Source organism: Muntiacus reevesi, chromosome 14 (assembly GCF_963930625.1).
Source record: "Muntiacus reevesi chromosome 14, mMunRee1.1, whole genome shotgun sequence".
Lineage (NCBI taxonomy): Eukaryota > Metazoa > Chordata > Mammalia > Artiodactyla > Cervidae > Muntiacus > Muntiacus reevesi.
In genome coordinates this window covers 31,479,289-31,499,599 of record NC_089262.1, presented here as the reverse complement: position 1 = coordinate 31,499,599, position 20,311 = coordinate 31,479,289, and the positions used below count along the sequence as shown (strand labels likewise).

At 39.5% G+C, this 20,311-nt stretch overlaps 1 protein-coding gene across 4 annotated transcripts in view; it reads right to left on the bottom strand.

The window, feature by feature from the left end:
* Positions 1-723: 723 nt before the first annotated feature.
* SKP2 (S-phase kinase associated protein 2) overlaps positions 724-20,311 on the bottom strand; it is a 36,751-nt gene continuing 17,163 nt past the window's right edge. For all 4 annotated transcript variants that reach the window (XM_065905238.1, XM_065905241.1, XM_065905239.1 and 1 more), the window contains 6 exons: positions 19,167-19,301; positions 17,532-17,630; positions 15,914-16,044; positions 9,420-9,471; positions 9,140-9,247; positions 724-2,766 (listed from right to left, as the gene is read on the bottom strand). In XM_065905238.1, the coding sequence (XP_065761310.1) occupies positions 2,553-2,766; positions 9,140-9,247; positions 9,420-9,471; positions 15,914-16,044; positions 17,532-17,630; positions 19,167-19,301 (739 nt within the window). In that variant the 3' untranslated portion in view covers positions 724-2,552. The remainder of the gene's footprint in view (positions 2,767-9,139; positions 9,248-9,419; positions 9,472-15,913; positions 16,045-17,531; positions 17,631-19,166; positions 19,302-20,311) is intronic.

Below are 20,311 nucleotides of genomic sequence, written 5' to 3'. Positions count from 1 at the left end.
GAATGTGTTCAAAAGGAGTTAATTCCTAGAAGATCTCTGGATATAGGGTAAACTATTCAAAGACTTTGCTAATGAGAATAAAATGCACAGCATAAGCTGATCAAGTCTGTATTTAAAAAGTGCTATGAGCTGATTTTTATCCATAGTACTTGATACTTTATTGACAGTACTTATCACTTAATTTCAAATGTCTTATAAAATGTTCATACTTTAAGAAGCACTTTAACCATAACAAGCCTATATATAATACCTTGTCAAATAATTATAAACATTTTAATTTGACAACACATGAAGTAGATGAAGCAAAAGGGACCATGTTACGGCTTGTTTTAAAGTGCCTTGTTCAGAGCGTTGGGGCTTCCCTGGTGGCTCTGTGATAAAGAATCTGCCTGCAATGCAGGAGATGCCAGTTTGATCCCTGGGTCAGGAAGATCTCCTGCAGAAGGAAATGGCAGCCCCCTCCAGTATTTTCACCTGGGAAATCCCATGGACAGAGGAGCCCGGCGGGCTGCATACAGCCCATGGGGTTGCAAGAGTAGGACATGACTTAGCACACACACATTCAGAGGGCTGAGATAAATCTCACACCATACCTAATGCTCGTTTTAACCAGAGTGCTTAAGAAAAACAGAGAAGGAAAAAAGGAATACAACTTAGCTGAAGTATTCATTTTTATAAAAATGTGTTTTATTTTAAAACAAGTCTATAAAAGTAGAAATCACATACAAAAATACAGATTACTCTGACGTGTTAGCAAAATAGCTTATGGCTGGACTTGAGTTTGGAAGTAAGTACTGTATGTGTTGAGGGCATCCGGAAATCAGAGGCCGACCGGATCCTCCCTCCAGCCCGTGTCACTAATCTGTAAACAATAATTTCAAGTAGTATGTAGCACTTTTAAACTACTATAAAACTGAAACCTAACCATTTCCCGTGTAACACTACTTTATAAAAATGTTCTTCCTTAGGTTTGAGCAGATAAGGGCACTTCATACCATTGTTTCTAACATTTGAAAGATCTGATTTTTTAAAAAAGCAATGTTAATAGAAATGATGAGTTTGGGCTTTTTGCTCCATTTTGAATACATGGGAAGGTCATCGATTTAAACAAGAAATTAGTGTTTTGTGTTTCTGTGTGTGTGTTTTAAGTAGAATTTAGTCCTTTTTCTTCTATGTATCATCAAAAAAAAAATTCACTGATGCTATCAAAAGGTTCAGCACCCAAGTCTTAACTTTTACACACGTGCCGGCTGTGCTTATTGCTCTGAAACTGCACGGAACATACACCTGCTTCTAGTGTATATTCCTAATTGAAAGGAACATGCAGTTCTTAGGGAACTCCAGGTCCAGAACTTTATAAGACGGGTTGCTAGAGACAATCATTGTGGGAGGCCATTAAAATAAAATAAAGACAATTTAAAATACTTGATTCCAGAGTAAAAATAGCTTTGAGAACCTTAGCGAAAAGGAAAATGGCAGGCATCTGCGGTTCAGGATTCCATCCAACATTTCAAGAATCAAAGAATGACTGGTTCCTACCTCTCTAAAACAAAGTAAGTCATTTTAAAAGCTAAAGAACCCATGTTAACATAATTTGATCATAACGTCAGAAGTCCATAATTCAATTTCCTCAGCTAATTCAGAACACTGCAAACACAGTACATAAAGAAAATAAAAGTATTAGTCGCTCAGTCATGTCTGACTTTTTGCGACCCCATGGACTGTAACCCGCCAGGCTCCTCTGTCCATGGGATTCTCTAGGCAAAAATACTGGAGTGGGTTGCCATTTCCTCCTCCAGGTGACCTTCCCAACTGTACATAAAGGAGACGTCATTAATGTGCACTAGAGGATACCCCAGGTTAACTTGTTATAGAAAACTGCCTCTTGAGTCTTTGAATTCTACAGATTCTATACCTCTGGTTGGCCGATTGTTTGTTTGCTCATTAGGTTTTAAGGTGAATGACCTGGGCTATTTGTTTCCATCAACCTGATTACGAATCTAAAGGCACCATTGAAATGTCTATTTTTCTTGCTATCTTCAGAAGAGACTGCTTCACAACTACTCTATGATTCTCATTCTTTTCAGCTTACAATACAAATAGCTTATTATTTTTTGCAACCTATGTCTTATAATAAAGCAGTGCTGAAAAATTAAATAGAAGAAAGTTCAGCTGCCATATAGGCTACACAAATGATTTGCTGGTGGTGATTTTTAAGCTTGATTCTAAATAGATTTATGAAGCATGGCCTTGGAAGATGTGGTTCAAATTTTGCTATTTAAGATATCTTGAAATTATAGACTCACTCTCCCTAAAATTTCAAAAAGCATAGAGCTTAGGATCTTAAGAGTATAGCAGTGATAAAAGCTTTCATAGTCATTTCTAAAAAGCAACACTTCATAGTTTTCTCTCTCCAATGGTTCTCTAATATACTTGTAGAAGGAAGGTAACAGAAAACCAAGAATAAAAATAGCTGAGTTCTCCACAATTGGGCTTCCTTCTTACTTTCCCTGTTCAAAGAAAAGAGAAGACACCATCTTGCAATAGAGGCTTCACAGACAACTGGGCTTCTCCAGTGACAGTCGGCATTTGATGCCCCATATCTCTTGGTTCTTCTTGTTGCCAATGGTCGGCCTGGCGATGGTGGTGAAATGGGAGCAATTAATCTGTAGATGAGGGAGGGCTTCCTTTAACAGTTGAAGGGTACCGTCTGGCACGATTCCAAAGACTTGTAGTGTTTTTAATGTGGGAATATCTCCAAGTTCACTGGAAAGGAAGAGAGAGACTTTCAGAGTAGCAGTATCTACAGTAACTGTGCCATTAGAGTTACATGATCCAATTTTTACACACTGTATCATATTTTATACAATACAAACTGAAGACATAATTTGCAATCAATGATTCGAGGAAATAGCAAAGGTGAATCCACAAAGCACAGGCCACAGCTTGGGCAATATGGCCTTAGGAAACACATAAGTGTATTTCGTTGAATTTCTAATAACCAAAAAACTCCTAGGTTTATTTAAAATCCAAACATATCTTCTTTCTTTCTCCATTCCTGGTTTATATTCTTCCCCCCACCCCCACTCTTGGTTTATACTAAAAAATGTCACCGTGTTGGGAGGGGAAGCCAGTAAGCTAGTGATAGTAAAAGTAAATGTTTTACTATGGCATAAGCTGGAGTCACGAAAGGTTACATGCAACTTAAGGATATGGACTTGATCTTTATTTGAACAAGGCCTGCCCTCTTGAAAGGAGATGTGAGCAGAGTCAGTAATTTCCAAGTAATGGTTAATAGTCAACAAGTGCATTACATATGATGAAACCTAAAGGTGACTTCATGATACTATTTTAAGGTCATGTGTCAGGTGCAGACAGACACAATAGACATTTACTTCGCTACATATTTCCTTTTTTTCTTTCTGTCACATGGAAGCCAGTCATCTTCCTAGGTATTTCACATTAAGTGAAACCTAACTATGTCAACAGTGAAATTCTGGTCCACAAAAAAGGGAACCTGTTTTCCCAAAGCAAATATGCTTTGGTAATGATTCTTTTTTCTTAACCTAGGTCTACAGGCTTAGAAATTCATCTCTCTGATCTATATTTACTCCAGGTTGGGACACACCGTCCAAAGTCTCAGGAAAGGGAATATTTAGTTTGGAATTTCAACAAAAGCCCACGGCAGATCAATGAGAACATCAATTCCCTAGAATCAGAAGCATCCTTTATATTTTCATACTGCCAATAATTACTTAAAAAATAAACTTTCCTTATAGTAATTGTCAGTTTGTAATCTTTCCTCCTTTTAGCTTAGTGTATATACCAATGACCAAGGCATCCTCATAAGCCTAGCTCAGATTAAGTCCTTCCCCTGTTTGAAATCGTGGATGCCTCCCTCATGTCTACACAACTCAAACCATCTACTGGCCGACCTTCCATGCTAATCCCGCTCTTCCACTCTTCCCACTCCCCATCTAAGTGTATTTATTCTACATTTAGGAGAGTTTTAAACACCACAGATGTTAAGATATACTGGTTAAATACAAGAGGAAGGGTAATTTAGAAAATAAAAGTACTAACCAAATGAAATAAACATGCTTGGTGTTCCTAAGGGGACAGTAAGATCTGGATGTAAAAGAAAAGCAGTAAGAACAAATTGCTGTTGTTCATACAGTAAGCTAATCTCTGAAATGGAAACAAGAGTATAAGAAGAAGTCAGCATACACAGATGTTTATACTTATCATCACTGAAGATGATAACAATCTGGCCCAATCTTAAATTTCTCTTATATAAAATCTGACTATATGAGAACTTTGTAATATCCATGAGAATCCAGATTCTGGGATCTCTAGATTAGCCAAGTTGTAAGACATTCTGCAGTGGAGAGTATTTAAAAGAAGAAACTAGAGGTGGGAGTGAAGAGGGATGGCAGATGACATCTGCCATCAGAACAAAGGAAATGTTCTTGCAACAGCACTTTGTAGGAGCCCTGGTGAGGAAGGAAATTATACTAGACACTTAGAAGACACTCAGGTGTTACACACCAGAAAAGAGTGAGCGGACTATGATGAGATGGTGGATGAATGATCATTCCCTAGCCAAAAAAACCAGGAAGTCTTTAAAATGTTAAGGAGACCCCCACCCCCCAAAAACAAGACTCTAGCACGTGTACCACCTACAACGCAGCAGAGAACGTGCCCAAGCATCTCTTTGAAACTTCAACGGAAGAGACTGAAAAGTAAACTCAGGGAGAGTAAATGGAAACGAATAGCTTGAGAGCCATTATTTCTAACTTAAGGATAAAATGACACTGATGTCTTAAGTGTCTCTATTTAGTTTTAGTAAACAAAAGGTATTTATAAACTGTTTCACCAGCTTCGCTCCTTTGGTGTTCACTGTTCAGTCGCTAAGTTGTGTTCCACTCTTTGAGACCCCATAAGCCTGGAAGCACACCAGGCTTCCCTGTCCTTCACTGTCTCCCAAAGTCTGCTCAAACTCATGCCAGTCAATGAGTCAGGTGATACCATCCAACCATCTCATTCTCTGTCGCCCCTTTCTCCTCCTCCCCCAGTCTTTCCCAGCATCAGGGTCTTTTCCAGTGAATTGACCCCTCGCATCGGGTGACCAAAGTATTGGAGTTTCAGCTTTGGCATAAGTCCTTCCAATATTCAGGATTGATTTCCTTTAGGACTGACTGGTTTAATCTCCTTGCTGTCCAAGGACTCTCAAGAGTCTTCTCCAGCACCACAGTTCAAAAGCATCAATTATTCGGTGCTCAGCTTTCTTTATGGTCCAACTCTCGCACCCATACATGACCAGTGGAAAAACCATAGCTTTGACTAGACGGACCTTTGTTAGCAAAGTGATGTCTCTGCTTTTTAATACTGTCTAGGTTTGTCGTAGCTTTTCTTCTAAGCAAGCGTTTTTTAATTTCATGGCTGCAGTCACCATCTGCAGTGATTTTGGGGCCCAAGAAAATAAAATCTGTCACTGTTTTCATCTTTTCCCCATCTATTTGCCATGAAGTGATGGGGCTGGAGGCCATGATCTTCGTTTTTTTGAATGTTGAGTTTTAAGCCAGCTTTTACACTCTCCTCTTTCACCCTCATTGGAGGCTCTTCTGTTCCTCTCCACTTTCTGCCATTACAGAGGTATCATCTGCATATCTACTATTGATATTTCTCCCAGCAATCTTACTCTCCTTATAAAACCTTAAATTCCTCAACTTACAAATTCTCCTGCAAGTATTATTATTTATTTAGTTTCTCTTAATCTCAGATTACTATCTCCAGCTTCAGTTTTTTCCATTAATGAGAAATATAAGAGGAAATCAGACCAATTAATAAGGAAGGATATAAATACAGGGAGGGTATGTCCTGAGGATAAAAAATCTAGTATCCCAAGTATTTCAAAGCATTATCATTACAAAAGAAAGACACTCAAATTTTATGTTCCCACCTCTGAGATAAGAAATGAAAATTTTTTAGCATAAATAGCTTTCTGGAAACTATTTTTGAAGATCCTAGAATTCTTACTGTGCATTTCATATATATTTTACCTGGAGAAATGCTTAAGGATTGGGTACCAGCAAACTCATCTTAATGAATTCACAAGGTAAACCTGTATACCATTCATTTTATGTCTTAAGAAACATACTCTTTTACCTTAAGGTTCAAGGACAGCATCTTTCTTCTGTCTGCTCTCACTTTATTCTGATAGTCTGACTTGTTATTAAACCGATTCCTCTGTTTCCCTTATTTCAAGATACTATTTAGACAAATCGGTTCCAGTGCAGTCAGGGTTTGCACCTAGGTCTGTGACTTCAGACCCATGCTCTGACCCATCAAGTCACATTGCCTGCAGATGATTGTGCAAGGATTATCATCCCACTGGACATAAATATAAAAACATGAAGGCTCACAGCCTCCCCTTAGCCTCTACTCGAGTGAACAGGTATTTCCTGCCTAACTTCTTACTCTTCGGAGAGAAAGAACAAAAGTAAGACACATAAATAGATTCTCTTGAGAAAAGCAAGCAGAAAAGAATGATCAGTGTACTCCCAAGGGCGCTGCACAGACAATGCAGCTAAAGCTCAAACGGCAAGGGTGGGAAACAACTGTCAACAGAGAAACCTTTTCAGGTAGACACTCCAGGCTCCTAGCAGTTCTGGATGCTAGAAAATTCAAGAGGCAGGAGATTTTAACAAGAGTTGCATGTATATGAATTTAAGCCCCAATATCTGAGAGCCCTGGAACTAAATACTGGCATCCCTGCTGGGCAGTGCTTTTCCAAATGAGACACCAGCTCAGACCCAGAGTCCTAAGGATTAATTACAGTGCTTTATTAAAAATGTAATTACTGGATTCCCTAATTCTATGAGTTAACTCTATGTAGCTGAAGTGTCTGATTTATTCATTCATTTTAATTCTTTTTCTTTAAATTGCAATATAGTTGATTTTTAATGTTAGTTTTTGGTGTACAGCAAACTGATTCAGCAATATATACATGTGTATGTACACACACACACACACACACATATTTCATTTTCAGATTCTTTTCCATTACAGGTTATAAGAAACTGAATATAGTTCCCTGTGCTATACAGTAAGTCCTTGTTGTTGATTTATTTTATATACAGTAGTGTATATCTGTTAATCTCAAACTCCTATTTTATCCCTCTCCCTCCATCCTTTCCCCTTTGATAGCCATAAGCTTGTTTTCAATGTCTGTGAGTCTGTTCCTATTCTGCAGATAAGTTCAGTTGTATTGTTTTTTTAGATCCTACATACATGTGATATGATATTTGTCTTTCTTTGTCTGATTTACTTTACTTAGTATGATAATCTCTATGTCTGTCCATATTGCTGCAAATGGCATGATTTCATTCTTTTTCATGGCTGAGTAATATTCCATTGTATATATGTACCACATCTTCTTTATCCTCATCTGCTGATGGACATTTAAGTCGCTTCCATGTCCTGGCTACCGTAAATAGTGCCACTATAATCATTAATTCTTTTTTTCTTTTTTGTTCCAAACCTTAAACTTTTTATTTTGTATTGGGGTATAGCTGATTAACAATATTGTGGTATAATTGTTTCAGGAGAACAGCAAAGGGACTCAGCCACACATATATATGTATCCATTCTCCCCGAAACCCTCCTGCCATCCAGCCTGGCAGATAACAATGAGCAGAGTTCCACGTGCTATACAAAAGGTCCTTACTGGTTATTCATTTTAAACATAGCAGTGTGCACATGACCTTCCCAAAGTCCCTAACTATTCCTTACCCCAGGCACCCTTAAGTTCGTTGTCTATATTCATTAATGCTTGAAACTAACTTACAAGACCCAAACTAGTAATTTGAGGACTACATAAATTCTGTGCTCAAATTCACCACCTTTCTTTGGTAGGAATCAGCTTGATTACCTTCATGTGGATAATGAGCTTAAACAAGGTCAGCAGCCTCATTTAGGGGATGAGGAAGAAGGGCACCAGGCCAAATCCAAGATACTGACTTCTTGTGGTTTTTAATAAAATTGCTATATTCTTATATTTTACACAAGGAAGAACTCTGCAACCCTTTGAGATATAGGAAAACTTCTTAAAGCTAAAGAGATGATATTCCCAGGATGACTTAGGTATGGCACTTCTTGAAAGCAGGATGGATCCAGTTCCTCTTTTGTTAGCATTGCTTTGATTTTGTGGAAGTTGCTGAGCAGTACAAAATCAACCCCTAAAAGAGCTACCAGATTAGATGGACTATTCTGCACGTGTCCAGGAAACCTGGGAAGTACATCCAGTTCAGTCAGTAACTCACTATTTTCAGCTTTGGGTAAGTTACTTCACTCTTTTGGATCTTAATCTCCCTTCTTCTCAAAGAGACCACCACTCTTACAATATTTACTACTTAAATATTTTTATTTTTCCCCATTCCTTGGCCATCTGGGACAGACACCACTAGAAGATTGTAGAACTTTTCCTCTAAGCTCAGATAAAGGTTTTTGGACTTAACTAGTTGACTGAAAAATTTCAGAAACACATAGACACATGGTCTCCCTCCTCCCATTATACTTTGAGCTTCCTGGGACTAAAGGCGGTCTTCTGCTTTTGTAAGTTCTCTGCAAGTACTAGTACAGTATTCTAATATTTAGACCAGTTCACAGGCAAATAAATGTTTAGTGAACTACCTCAATCAACTCAACTTTACCAGATGTTTTAAGCCAAACATTTTGCCTTGGTTGTTCTATTTTGCTAGTCCTTCCTAACTAGTTTGTGATACATTAATTTGATGTTTAAGCTTTAAACATCTGCTGTTAATGGATTTTAACACCAAGTGACATCTCTTCTGGCCCCTGCCCTCTGTTCATTTTAAGAAACAAGAGTACTGGGACTTCCCTGGTGGGCCAGTGGTTAAGAATCCGCCTTGCAATGCAGGAGACACAGGTTCAAACCCTGGTCGGAGAACTAAGGTTGCACACGCCTCGGGGTCAACCAACCTTTCGAGGCAACTTCTGAAGCCCACCCTCAATCCGCGCACCACAATGAAAGATCCTGCATGCTGAAAGTAAGATCAATGCTGCAACTAAGACCAGAGGCTGCTGAATTTGGAAAAAAAAAGAAAAGAGTACTCACAGTAAGGTTTCAGGTATTATGTCATAGCACCGACTGAGTGAAAGGTGTTGGAGGTAGTTGAGTTGGTAAAATTCTGGAAAGCAGTCATTTTTCAGCATGACACTATCGCTGTAACAGAAGAAAAAATTAAAAAGCTATCCATCAATCCCAGATGAAGAAGATAGGAACAGCTTATCATTCAGTTCCTTCAATTCAACATATTAAGACTCTTTCCTCATTCAATAAAAAATCATGAATTTTCATTAAAATTTTTTTTGTTTTAAAATAAATAAAAACATACCTTAAGTCTAGGTGGACAAGATTGCGACATCTTCCAACTAAGGTAGAGACATCTAGCGGACAAAAAAAAAAAAAAGATGGTCACCATCAAATGAGGAATCACACAAGGATACTTGCTGTCCATACATTTCATATTGTGCTGGAAGTTCATAGTAGTGCAATTAGAGTCATTCAATATTAGAAAAAAAAAAATCATCATCTTGCCATGTAAGACTTTCTACCCAGGAAACACAAGAAATCATCTGAAAAATGACTAGAAATAGTAAGAGAACTAATTGTGTAAAATGACTGGATAAGAAACTCCATAGCTTATCTATGTGCCAGCAGTCACTGGATGGAAAGGCGGGGGGGGCGGGGGGGAAGTCCTATTCACAATAGCAAAAAGCAAAATCAAACAGCGCACTATATAAACAAATATCAAAAAGTAGCACTCCAAACCAGTGGAGGAAAATCATGGATTATTAAAAAATAATATGGCTACTACAACTAGAGAAAATTTACTTCGACTCAAATAATATATCCAAATTAATTCCACATGTTATTAAAAACTTACAAATGCAAAAATGAATAATTATTCATTGAATCTTCATATCAATGAGGAGTTTCTAAACATAAAAGAAAACAAAAAGGAGACAATGATAATTTACAACAAAAATCTTTAAAAACTCTAACATGTTAAAACAAAACAGAACACAAACAGAAATAAAGTGGTATCATAAAAGTGGGAATAAATGTTTCCAGTAGAGCTAATGTTCTTATTATATTAACAGTATAAAAAAATAGTACATTAAGCGTATAACAAAATAGAACGATACTGCATAAAATAGAGACAATAATAAAAACGGAGCAAGAAATGCAAAATAAAATATTTGTTTTGGTGCTATCACATGAAAAACAAATCCTATTACAATACCCAGAACTGATGAAATATCATAAAGCAGGTGCCCCTACACTAAAAGTGGGTATTTAATTTTATGCAGCCTTTCAGAAGACCTCATTTTTTGAAGGTGAACTGATCTTTCTTTTAAAAAAAAAAAAAAGCTTTCAGGGCATAACACACTTTGCTCTTTGGCTCAGTAATTCCACTTTTAGAAAAGTAATTAGAGATCGCAGGTGACACCAGTGGTAAAGAACCTGCCTGCCAATGCAGGAGACAAGAAACACAAGTCGATCCCTGGGTTGGGAAGATCCCCTGGAGGAGGGCAAAGCAACGCACCCCAGTATTCTTGCCTGGAGAATCCCAAGGACCCTACAGTCCATAGGGTCGCAAAGAGTCAGACATGAATGAAGCAACTTAGCACGCATGCTTATATGCACTATGATATTCACTATAGTGACAGATGTAAAAGCCCCTTTCCCTTATTAGTTTAATAGGTCAACCTTCATCCATTCTGTGGAACACAATGCTGATAATAGCCATTAAAAAGCTATTTAATAACATTTTACAAAGTGAAAAAATAACTCAGGATACACTGTATACTGAAAACAAAATATATATAAATGCATGATAATCTCAATTTAAACACACAAACATATATATTTACACACAAACTTACACATAGAAAGAAAGAGGGTTGGGGGTTGGAAGGCTGGAAGAAAATACATCCAAATGTTAAGTGCAGTTACCAAGGGCGGTGGGATCACAAATACCTTTTCAGAATTTGGAACAAAGTCCCATATGATACTTCGCAATCAGAAAACATATCTGTGAGTGTTATTTACTTTAAAAAATAGGCAAATCTAGATTAATGTTTGAGGGTTTCTTTTTCCTTCTCACAGCTACATCTCCAGCCGCATCCCCTTGTCTAAATCCTGCCTCCTCAACACACTCACTGGGCTATGTGATGAGCATCTCACATTTATGCCTAAACCAAATGCTTGATTTCTCCCCTCAATCTGCTCCTTCCCCCAAAGTCTTTCCCCGTCTTAGTAAGTGCGAACTTCATCGATCGCTGGGGCCAAAACCCTCGAAGTTGTACTCAAGCTGTTTCCTCACATCCCACACCCCATCTGTTACCCAGTCCTGTTGGGTTAGCTTTCAAGATGCGTCTGAAATCAATCACTTCTTACTTCCTCAAATGTGACCACTAAGTCTCCAGTGGCCTTTCCCCAGCATAGCTCCGCAAGGGGACTTTTCAAAGGTAAGTCGGATCATTTCATTCCTGTTTGAGATACCTCAATGGCTTCCCATCTTACCCAGGAAAACAAGGGAAACAGAGCTTCTGCCTTGGCCGAGAAAGCCCCCGGCTATCTCATCTCCTCACACTGGGCTCCTCGCTCCCTCTCCCACACTGGCTTCCATACTGAGAGGAAACAAAAATCCCAAACATTAATAAAGTTTGTCTATTTTAAAAAATAACATTTATTGATTCATTTTCTGATTATAAAGTAGCATATGTGGCTTTCCTCTAAAGGCACTTGTTGGTCCTTAGTTCTAGAAAGTTCTTTCCTTACGTATCTACATATCACTCCTTCAGGTCTATGGTTAAATCTCACTTCCTCAGGGGGCTCTTCTCTTTGGCCATTCCATCTGAAAACAGCCCCCTTCCTGCTACACTCTACCTAAGTACCCTGCTTTAAACTTTTCCTCCTTGTGTTTTCACTTCCCTTCATCACATTTACTTCCTTGTTGATTGTCTGGATTCCCCACCAGAATGGAAGCTTCACAAGGGTGACTTTCTCTGTTTTGTTCAAGGCCACATGTCCCAAGTTTAGAACTGGGTTTTGTGCATTATAGGGGCTCAACAGATATTTGTCTCATGGGTCACTAAAAAATGAACTGCACAACGTAATTTTGAGTGACCCATCATTTTGCTAGCCAACCACAAAATCCACAATCAGATACAATCTTCCTTTGCCACCACCTGGGAAAGAATTAAACCTTGGGGGATGAAACTGGTTAGTTTCTGTCTCCAGCCCTTGTTTAAGTCCCGTCTTTCTTTGGTGGGTAGAGTTAGGAACCAGATTGCCAAGACTTAGGCGAGAGTTAGGAACCAGACTGCCAAGATTCCTCTTCACCGTCTCCTTCATTTCACTTGAGTTAGAAGGGATCTTAGAAACTAGCTAATATAACTTGTCATTTTAGAAGAGAGACATTTTTCGCTAGAGAAGTCCAAGTAAATCTAAGACCCAAAGCTAGGTCCTCCAAACCTCATCCCGTGCTCATCCACTGTTCCACAGAGAGGTAGTGATGGGTGAGGAATATAAACACCCAGAGCCAACAATTACTGAGCTCTCACTACGTGCCGAGAATGACTAAATGTCTTGTACATCTATCACACCATTTATTGCTTACTCTAATGCTAAGAGGTAAGGTACTACTATTAACTCCATTTTATTGAGAAATGGAGGAATAGCAAGGTTAAGCAAATTGCTCAAGCTACCCAGTGAATGACAGAGCTTGAATCCACATGGTCTGCCCCTGGTCTTGGAGGTAAAACACAAAATTTGTATTGTCTTCTACACAGTGAAAGAGCGTGTGCCGTTGTTAAAAAGATATCCATTTAAAACGCCTTGAATTCCCATTGTACACTTAAGGAAACTAACACTTCACCTCCTACTCTGCGTCCTATCCTCGCCCTGAATGTGTCCAGCAAGTGGGATTTTACCACCTATCATTCTTGCCAAAACTTAGTAGAAAGGTGATTGGTTCTTTTTCAGAGGAACTCAGAAAAGAGTTTTAAGCCAAACGTGGAAACAATTTACAGTAGTTTGCCTACAGCTGAGTTTCTCGACCTTACACACAGAACCTCAGTTCATTACAGAAAAACTCTGAATAAAGAAGTGGGAAGTTCAGGTATGGGCAGAAGTGTACACAAGGCACTGTCTTCTCTAGGGAATGAAGAGGGAAGAACCACGGGTGGGATTCAATGTGAAGAGGATGCTCCCTGGTGGAAAGTTAAAGTCCTTGGGAGGCAACTTGGCAAGAACTATCCAAAGCTTGATAATGAAGCCTAATCCTTGGCCTGGCAACTCCACTTAGAAATGCACTCAACAGTTTGCTTCTGTCCATAAGACAGTTGTTTATAAAAGGGAGAAACTGTACAGATTCTAAACATTCGTTACAAGGAGATCAACTGAGTAAGTTGTGAATGAATCAATAAATTACTCCAAATATATCTGATGGAATATCACATAGCCACTGAAAATGACGTGTGGTGTAGCTACTGAAACAGGGTTACTTGAAATAAAACCATACCATAAAGTATTCCATACACTATGTCCCATGTTTTTTTTAAAAAAGCCACTTTTTAACAGGAAAAAAGACTAGCAAAATGTTAGTAGGATTATTGATTTTTGTGTTTTTACATGTTACAGGTATATTTGAGAATGACTATGTAATACTATAACTAGATATTTTTTAATTTTTATTTTTAATTAGAGGATAACATTTACAATATTGTGTTGGTTTCTGCCATACATCAACATGAATCAGCCATAGGTATATATATGTCCCCTTCCTCTTGAACCTCCCTCCCAAACAGATTTAAAATTGTGTTTAAAGGGAAAAAATGCAGAATAGAAATACTGTGTGTGGAGGGGAGTGGTTAAGAAAGACACTACTGCTGCTTTTACAGATCTCTAGAGAAAGCCTTCATTTTGTTATCTAGGCTCAAGTACCTGCAGAGGATTCCAACCTCTGACCATCTAGGAGAATCCGCTCCTATCTTCTACAGCCTCGAATATGTGACTCACAGAGGACAGGTCATGTCCTGGAGGAGTGCTTTTCAAATACTGCTTAGATTTTAAGAAGATACACTCTGCAAATATTTGGCTCATGAGTATTTAGAGTATGTTAAACGTTATAAGAAAAACACTTAGAGGGGCTCACACCACCATCAAGGCACGAGGTTAGGGCCGAGGTGTGCACAGGCTTAACGAGGCTTTGTGTAGGCCAGCCTGAGGCCACGAGGGCAAGCTATTAAAACGCTAAGTGAAATAAGTCAGGGGACTTCCCTGGTGGCCAGTGGCTATGACTCCATGCTCCCAATGCAGGTGGCTTGGGTTTGATCCCTGGTCAGGGAACTAGATTCCACATGCCACAAGTAAGAGTTAGCACACTGCATGCTGCAACTAAGACCTGGTCCAGCCAAATAAATAAACAAAAATAAACATTAAAAAAAGAGAGAAAAACAACTACTATATGATATCACTTATTTAGGGACTCTAAAAACTACAACAAACTAATGCGTGGCTGTGGTTTAGTCGCCAAGTTGTGTCCGACTCTTGCGACCCCATGAACTGTAGCCTGCCAGGCTCCTCTGTTCATGGGATTCTACAGCCAAGAATACTGGAATGGTTGCCATTTCCTTCTCTAGGGGATCTTTCCGATCCAGGATTCAAACCCAGGTTTCCTGCATTGCAGGCAAACTAATGGATATAACAAAAAATAAGCAGATTCATAGATACAGAGAACAAACTAGTGGTTATCAGTGGGGAGAAGGAACAGGAGAGAGATTAAGGCAATAGAGGGGAAGGTGATTAAGAGATACAAACTACTAAGTATAAAATAAGCTACAAGGATTGTACAATATGAGGCATACAACCAATATTTTATAATAACTTTAAGAGGAGTATAACCTTTAAAAATTGTAAATCACTCTTGTACACCTGTAACATATATGACTGTACATCAAATATACTTTAACAATAATAAAGAAAACCCTTACCATTTGTCCTTATCTTTGCAAATCAAGATTTCGTCAATATTAGAAAATAAAACAAAGTACACATAACTGAATGTTCAGGTTTATAAAGACTTTAATTGTCACATATCACCCCTGATTTTAAATGCCTGTGTTCACCTAAAAAACCCCACTGTCCTTTTAGATTGAAAAAAGTTATAAATATGAAAACTTAGAGGGTTTATTACAGGGTTTTTCAACCTTGGCACTACTGACATTTAGGACCAGATTCTTTTTTGTGTGTTATTCTACTGCCCTGTGCGTTGTTCACCAGCATTCCTGGCTTCTACCCACTAGATGCCAGTGGGTAGATGCCAGCAATGCCACAGCTGTGACTATCAAAAATGCCTCAGATCTCGCCAAATGTCCTCTTGCAGGCAAAACTGTCCCCAGTTGAGAATCACTGCTTATACTAATCAAACACTACATCCCTCAATTTTTATGTTGGGTTTTACCTAAATAATTTAGTTAAATAAAAGAAGCTCTTCTACTTAAACATAAATCCTTTTAAAGCATAAAGGTTTTCACTCATGGATTCTGGATTCAAACCCTGCCAGTAACCCACTAGCTAGGTTTTCACTCATGGATTCTGGATTCAAACCTGCCACTAATCCACTAGCTGTCTGCATTTACCTGACCCTTTTGATCAGCTAGCTGTTATGTCATCTGAAAAATAGGAATAGGAACACACACACTGCATTAAATGAGACAGTGTGTGGAGGATCATGCCTAGGAGATACTCAAGAAATCAAACCTGCTGTTATTGGTGGGGTTGCTGTTGTTAAGGGCCCAACAGCACTGAGGGTCTTACCTGATCTCTGCAGGTTCTTTCGGTACCCGCTGAGATTCAGCTGGGTGATGGTCTCTGATACATGTGCAACAGCCACCTGTACATGCTTCTCAGTGAAATCATAGCACCAAGAGAGGTTCAGTTCATCCAATCTGCACACAAGAGGGGTGACAAGGAAAGCCTGAAACCATTACCCAGAATGAATTTCCTATGAAACCCTGCCTAAAGCTGCAAACCAAGGAAATACAGGGCCATTGATTCCTTACCATTTTCTGCATAGGAACTCAGCTTCTCTAAGCAGCTACATTTGCTCACCTGAAACTGCTCTCCATCTCGGTCTAGTTTGTTCCAGAAAGTTGCCAGGGTGTATGAGCCAAGGGCTTAGTGAATGCTGCCCTCTTCTGGAAGAGAAGAGAAGTGCTCTCCTCTCCTGCTCACCTCATTCCAGGACTGGGAGAAATTCTAGCTTCTATGCTTTCTTTCTCAACCACTTGGGTTGTAGGAAAACAATATGAGCTTGAGATGTTTTAAAAAACTGATAGGTTGTACCAGGAATTCCTAATAAAGAGATGCCGACATCACAAAAATTCACTTTATCTTACTGGGCCTCTGCTAACTAAGCAAATGAGGGCTTCAAAGAGAAAGTCCAACCACTAAATTATACATCCCATTCCTGGCATTGCTGAGAAAATGTAGGGCTACCATTTTATCTCATTGGTAGCGTTCTTATCAGAGAAGGCAATGGCAATCCACTCCGGTACTCTTGCCGGGAAAATCCCATGGACGGAGGAGCCTGGTGGGCTGCAGTCCATGGGGTCGCTAAGGGTCGGACACGACTGAGAGACTTCACTTTCACTTTTCACTTTCATGCATTGGAGAAGGAAATGGCAGCCCACTCCAGTGTTCTTGCCTGGAGAATCCCAGGGATGGGGGAGCCTGGCGGGCTGCCATCTATGAGGTTGCACAGAGTCAGACACGTCTGAAGTGACTTACTTAGCAGCAGCAGCAGCAATGTTCTTATACAAAAGCAATCTTTTGTATAAGATCATTACAGAGAAATAAATACCATGCCATTAGCCCAGAGACCAAGGGAATATTAAAAAGGACACACAGTATTGGGTATTCTGTGAATCACGTCCCCCCTCGCTTATTAATTTCTGTAACTCTGTAACCTTTATATACTGACAATAGACATTAATACCTAGTATAAAAGATGTTTTTAATTGAATCACCCAGATTCATGGTGTATTTTGCAATAACAAACTTTTGACAAATAAACAGTCAAAACTGTTAAGTTAGGTCTACAGATGTTACAGGGGAAAAAAGCCTGACAGTATAGTTAGGTATAAACAGATACTCTTTGTACATACTGTTGATAAACACATTACCACATTTTCCTTATTTTAATAAGTTACAGAGGAAAAAAGGGATCACAACACAAGTAATCTTTGCAAACTTCACCGATTTGGCTCCTGAGTTTGGACAGAAAGTTTGAAGGATAAAGGGTATTGAGTTCTCCAAATCAAGAGCTCAGAGAGTTAGGAATAGCTTAAAAATGTTACCTGATTCTATCCTGATGTGAAAGATAACTGTATGTTTGAAATCACAGTTCTATAATCAAATTTCAAATCTCTCCTACCTGGAACAGCTGCTCAGCAAAGTCTTCAGGGCAGATTCAGAGAATCCAGAACACCCAGAAAGATTGAGTCGCAGTAAATTTGTGTTCTGAGCAAGATTACTGGAAAAAGAGGACAAAGTTGTAACAATACTAACCAGACCCTCTTATTCAATCAACAAGAATGAAGCTAAGGGAGGCAGTTACAAGCACAGAGGCCTTTGAGTCAGAAGTGAGTTTAAATTCACATCTTACCATCTAGATGACACCAAGTAGGATGCTTTGCCTTAGTTTATTCATCTGTGAAATGGCAAGATCAGTATCTTCTTGGTAGTGTTAAAATTAAGTGATATAATGTAATAAAGGCCTCAGCACAGTGCCCAGCACAGAGATTAACTACACAACAAACACTTACCAGTGTACTTTTAAAACTGAAAAACAGAACCCACAAATGACCTAAACATATTTCTATTTTACCCACAATTGTAATTAGATTGTAAGTAAACTTCTACTTATAAAGTCACCAGGTTCCTTCAATTAAATGTCTCTCAAATTGCCCTCTTTTCTCCATTCCCAAATGCCTCATGTGAGCCAAACAGTGATTAAGAGCAAGAGTTCTGGAATCATACTATATGGCCAGGTTCAAATCTTGGTTTTGCTACCTAGCTACTGTGTGACCGTGGACAAGTTATTCAGCCTCTCTGTTCCTTAGTTTCCACATCTGTAAAAAGGGGAATAATAAGAACATATTTCATGGGGTTGCTATGAGGATTTACTCAGAATACCTTTAAAGAACCTAGTATCTGGCACATGGTATGTGCTCAACAAATATTAAGCAGATATTATCATTATTCTTTTCTTTTCCCCATCAAGTTTCATAATGTCTTACCTGAGTGGATACAACATCATCTTAACTAATCTACTGAATAGTTTCTTTCATACGTAATCGATCTTCTGAGATGCCCAGTGAGTTAATTTTCTAAACATGCTTGTTCCATTCTCAGAACCATGCTTCTCTTCACCATGCTTCCCTCTTTACAGCCCACAACAAAATCCAGAGTTCTTCCAGCGTGGCAGGCACCCACAAGATGTGGTCCCTGCCGACCCTCACCTGTCACCTCCCTCCCGCACTCCATCAATTCCTGACCACTTCATAATTCAGAGTCACAAAGGCAGCTTCAGCCGGACTGCTTCCTTTGCCACATCACCTGGAGAACTCCTACCCACATACTTTTAATACTCAGCTTCAGAGTCACTTCCTCTGAGACGAGATGGCTGCCTTCTCAAAATGTAATTAGGCCTCTGTGTTGCCACATATTCACCAACGCATCCAGCAAACACACTGCACTGTAATTATCTGTCTCTCCCTTGAATGAGGGGGAAGTCACGCCTCAATTCCTCCTTGCGTGTCTAGAACCTAGCATGAGGCCCAGCAACATATTGAGAGTTAGTACACAAACTCTGGTTGTCTAGGTGAGCAACCAAACCTCCTGAAGGAGGAACCAAGCCTCCTGGAAGGTTCTGCAGAGGCTGGAACACTGTATTGGGTATTTTCTGAGTCCACCTGCATGTGGACAGGACACCCCACATCTACTCGAGAAAGAAACTCAACAAACACAAAACGAGTGCCTTTGAAACATGCTCCCAGGTGCCACTCACTCGATAATGGGATCTGAAAGTCGGAGGCCTTCCAGGCTGAGATTCTGCAACTTGGAGCAGTGAGACAGAAGGCCGTGCAGGGTAGCCACATCGATCACAGAGTTCGAAAGGTCCAGATGCTGTAGACGAAAAGGGCTGAACACAGAGGGAATGAAAAGAGGCTCTACAAGGTGGCTTACACCAGTATGTCCAGATGAGATCTGACCCCTTCTCCTCCCCACCTGGGCAGTCCACCACAAACAAGACCCTGAACACGCATTTCAAGTATTAGCTATAGTTGTAGTCATAAAATAAACTGTTACTGGCCACCTTTGTTTTTTTAAAATTCAAAAGCTTTTTTTTTGGGGGCCAAGTCCAGACGTTGTGGCAGCACAGTCCAACTTAGAAAATGAATTAATGAGCATCAGGAGAATGAGTTGGATGTGGGTGACAAGGAGGTCACACCTATAATGACTCCTGGCAAGGGTGAGTGGGTGGATGGCCAAACCGGGGAAGACCGTGGAAAGGCAAGTTGTAAACGGAGGTTAATACCAAGGTTCTTGGGATGGACATGCTAAAGCTAAGGTACTTGTAGGAAATTCAGCTGTGGTAGTTTTTAGGTAATTAGAAATAAGAGTTTGTTTGAAAGAGAGGGTTGGCCTAAAGATGAGGATGTGAAAGTCTTGGCATAGATGGGGGTGTACAAGACATAGCTTGTCTGAAGACAGAGTGTGGGTCGGGAGAGAAGGCAGCCAGGGACAGACCCCAGAGTAACAAAGCAAAGCATGCACTTGAAGGAGACTGAGAAGGAAGTGCCGCAGGAGAAGCATAAAACACCCGTGGGAGAGGAGTGTTGTCATATGACCACAGCAAGGTGAAAAGGCCTCGAGTTGGGATGCATATTGTATCCTAGCTCTGCCGTCTTTAGCTTATTTTTCTGTTCAGTATCTATTTACTCCACTCTAGCATGAGATGACACGAAACCACAATGCAAAACTATCAGTAAGAAATACATTTTCAGAAAGTCTAAAAAACACCAACACAGAGCATCTTTTTCAGGCTATAAACTGGTCTGTGATAGGATAAGAAACCCAGAGTGACAAAGTCTGAAAAGACCCCTCACATTTTTTCCTTATCAGAAACAGGCAGTGGGGGTAGAGAAATGT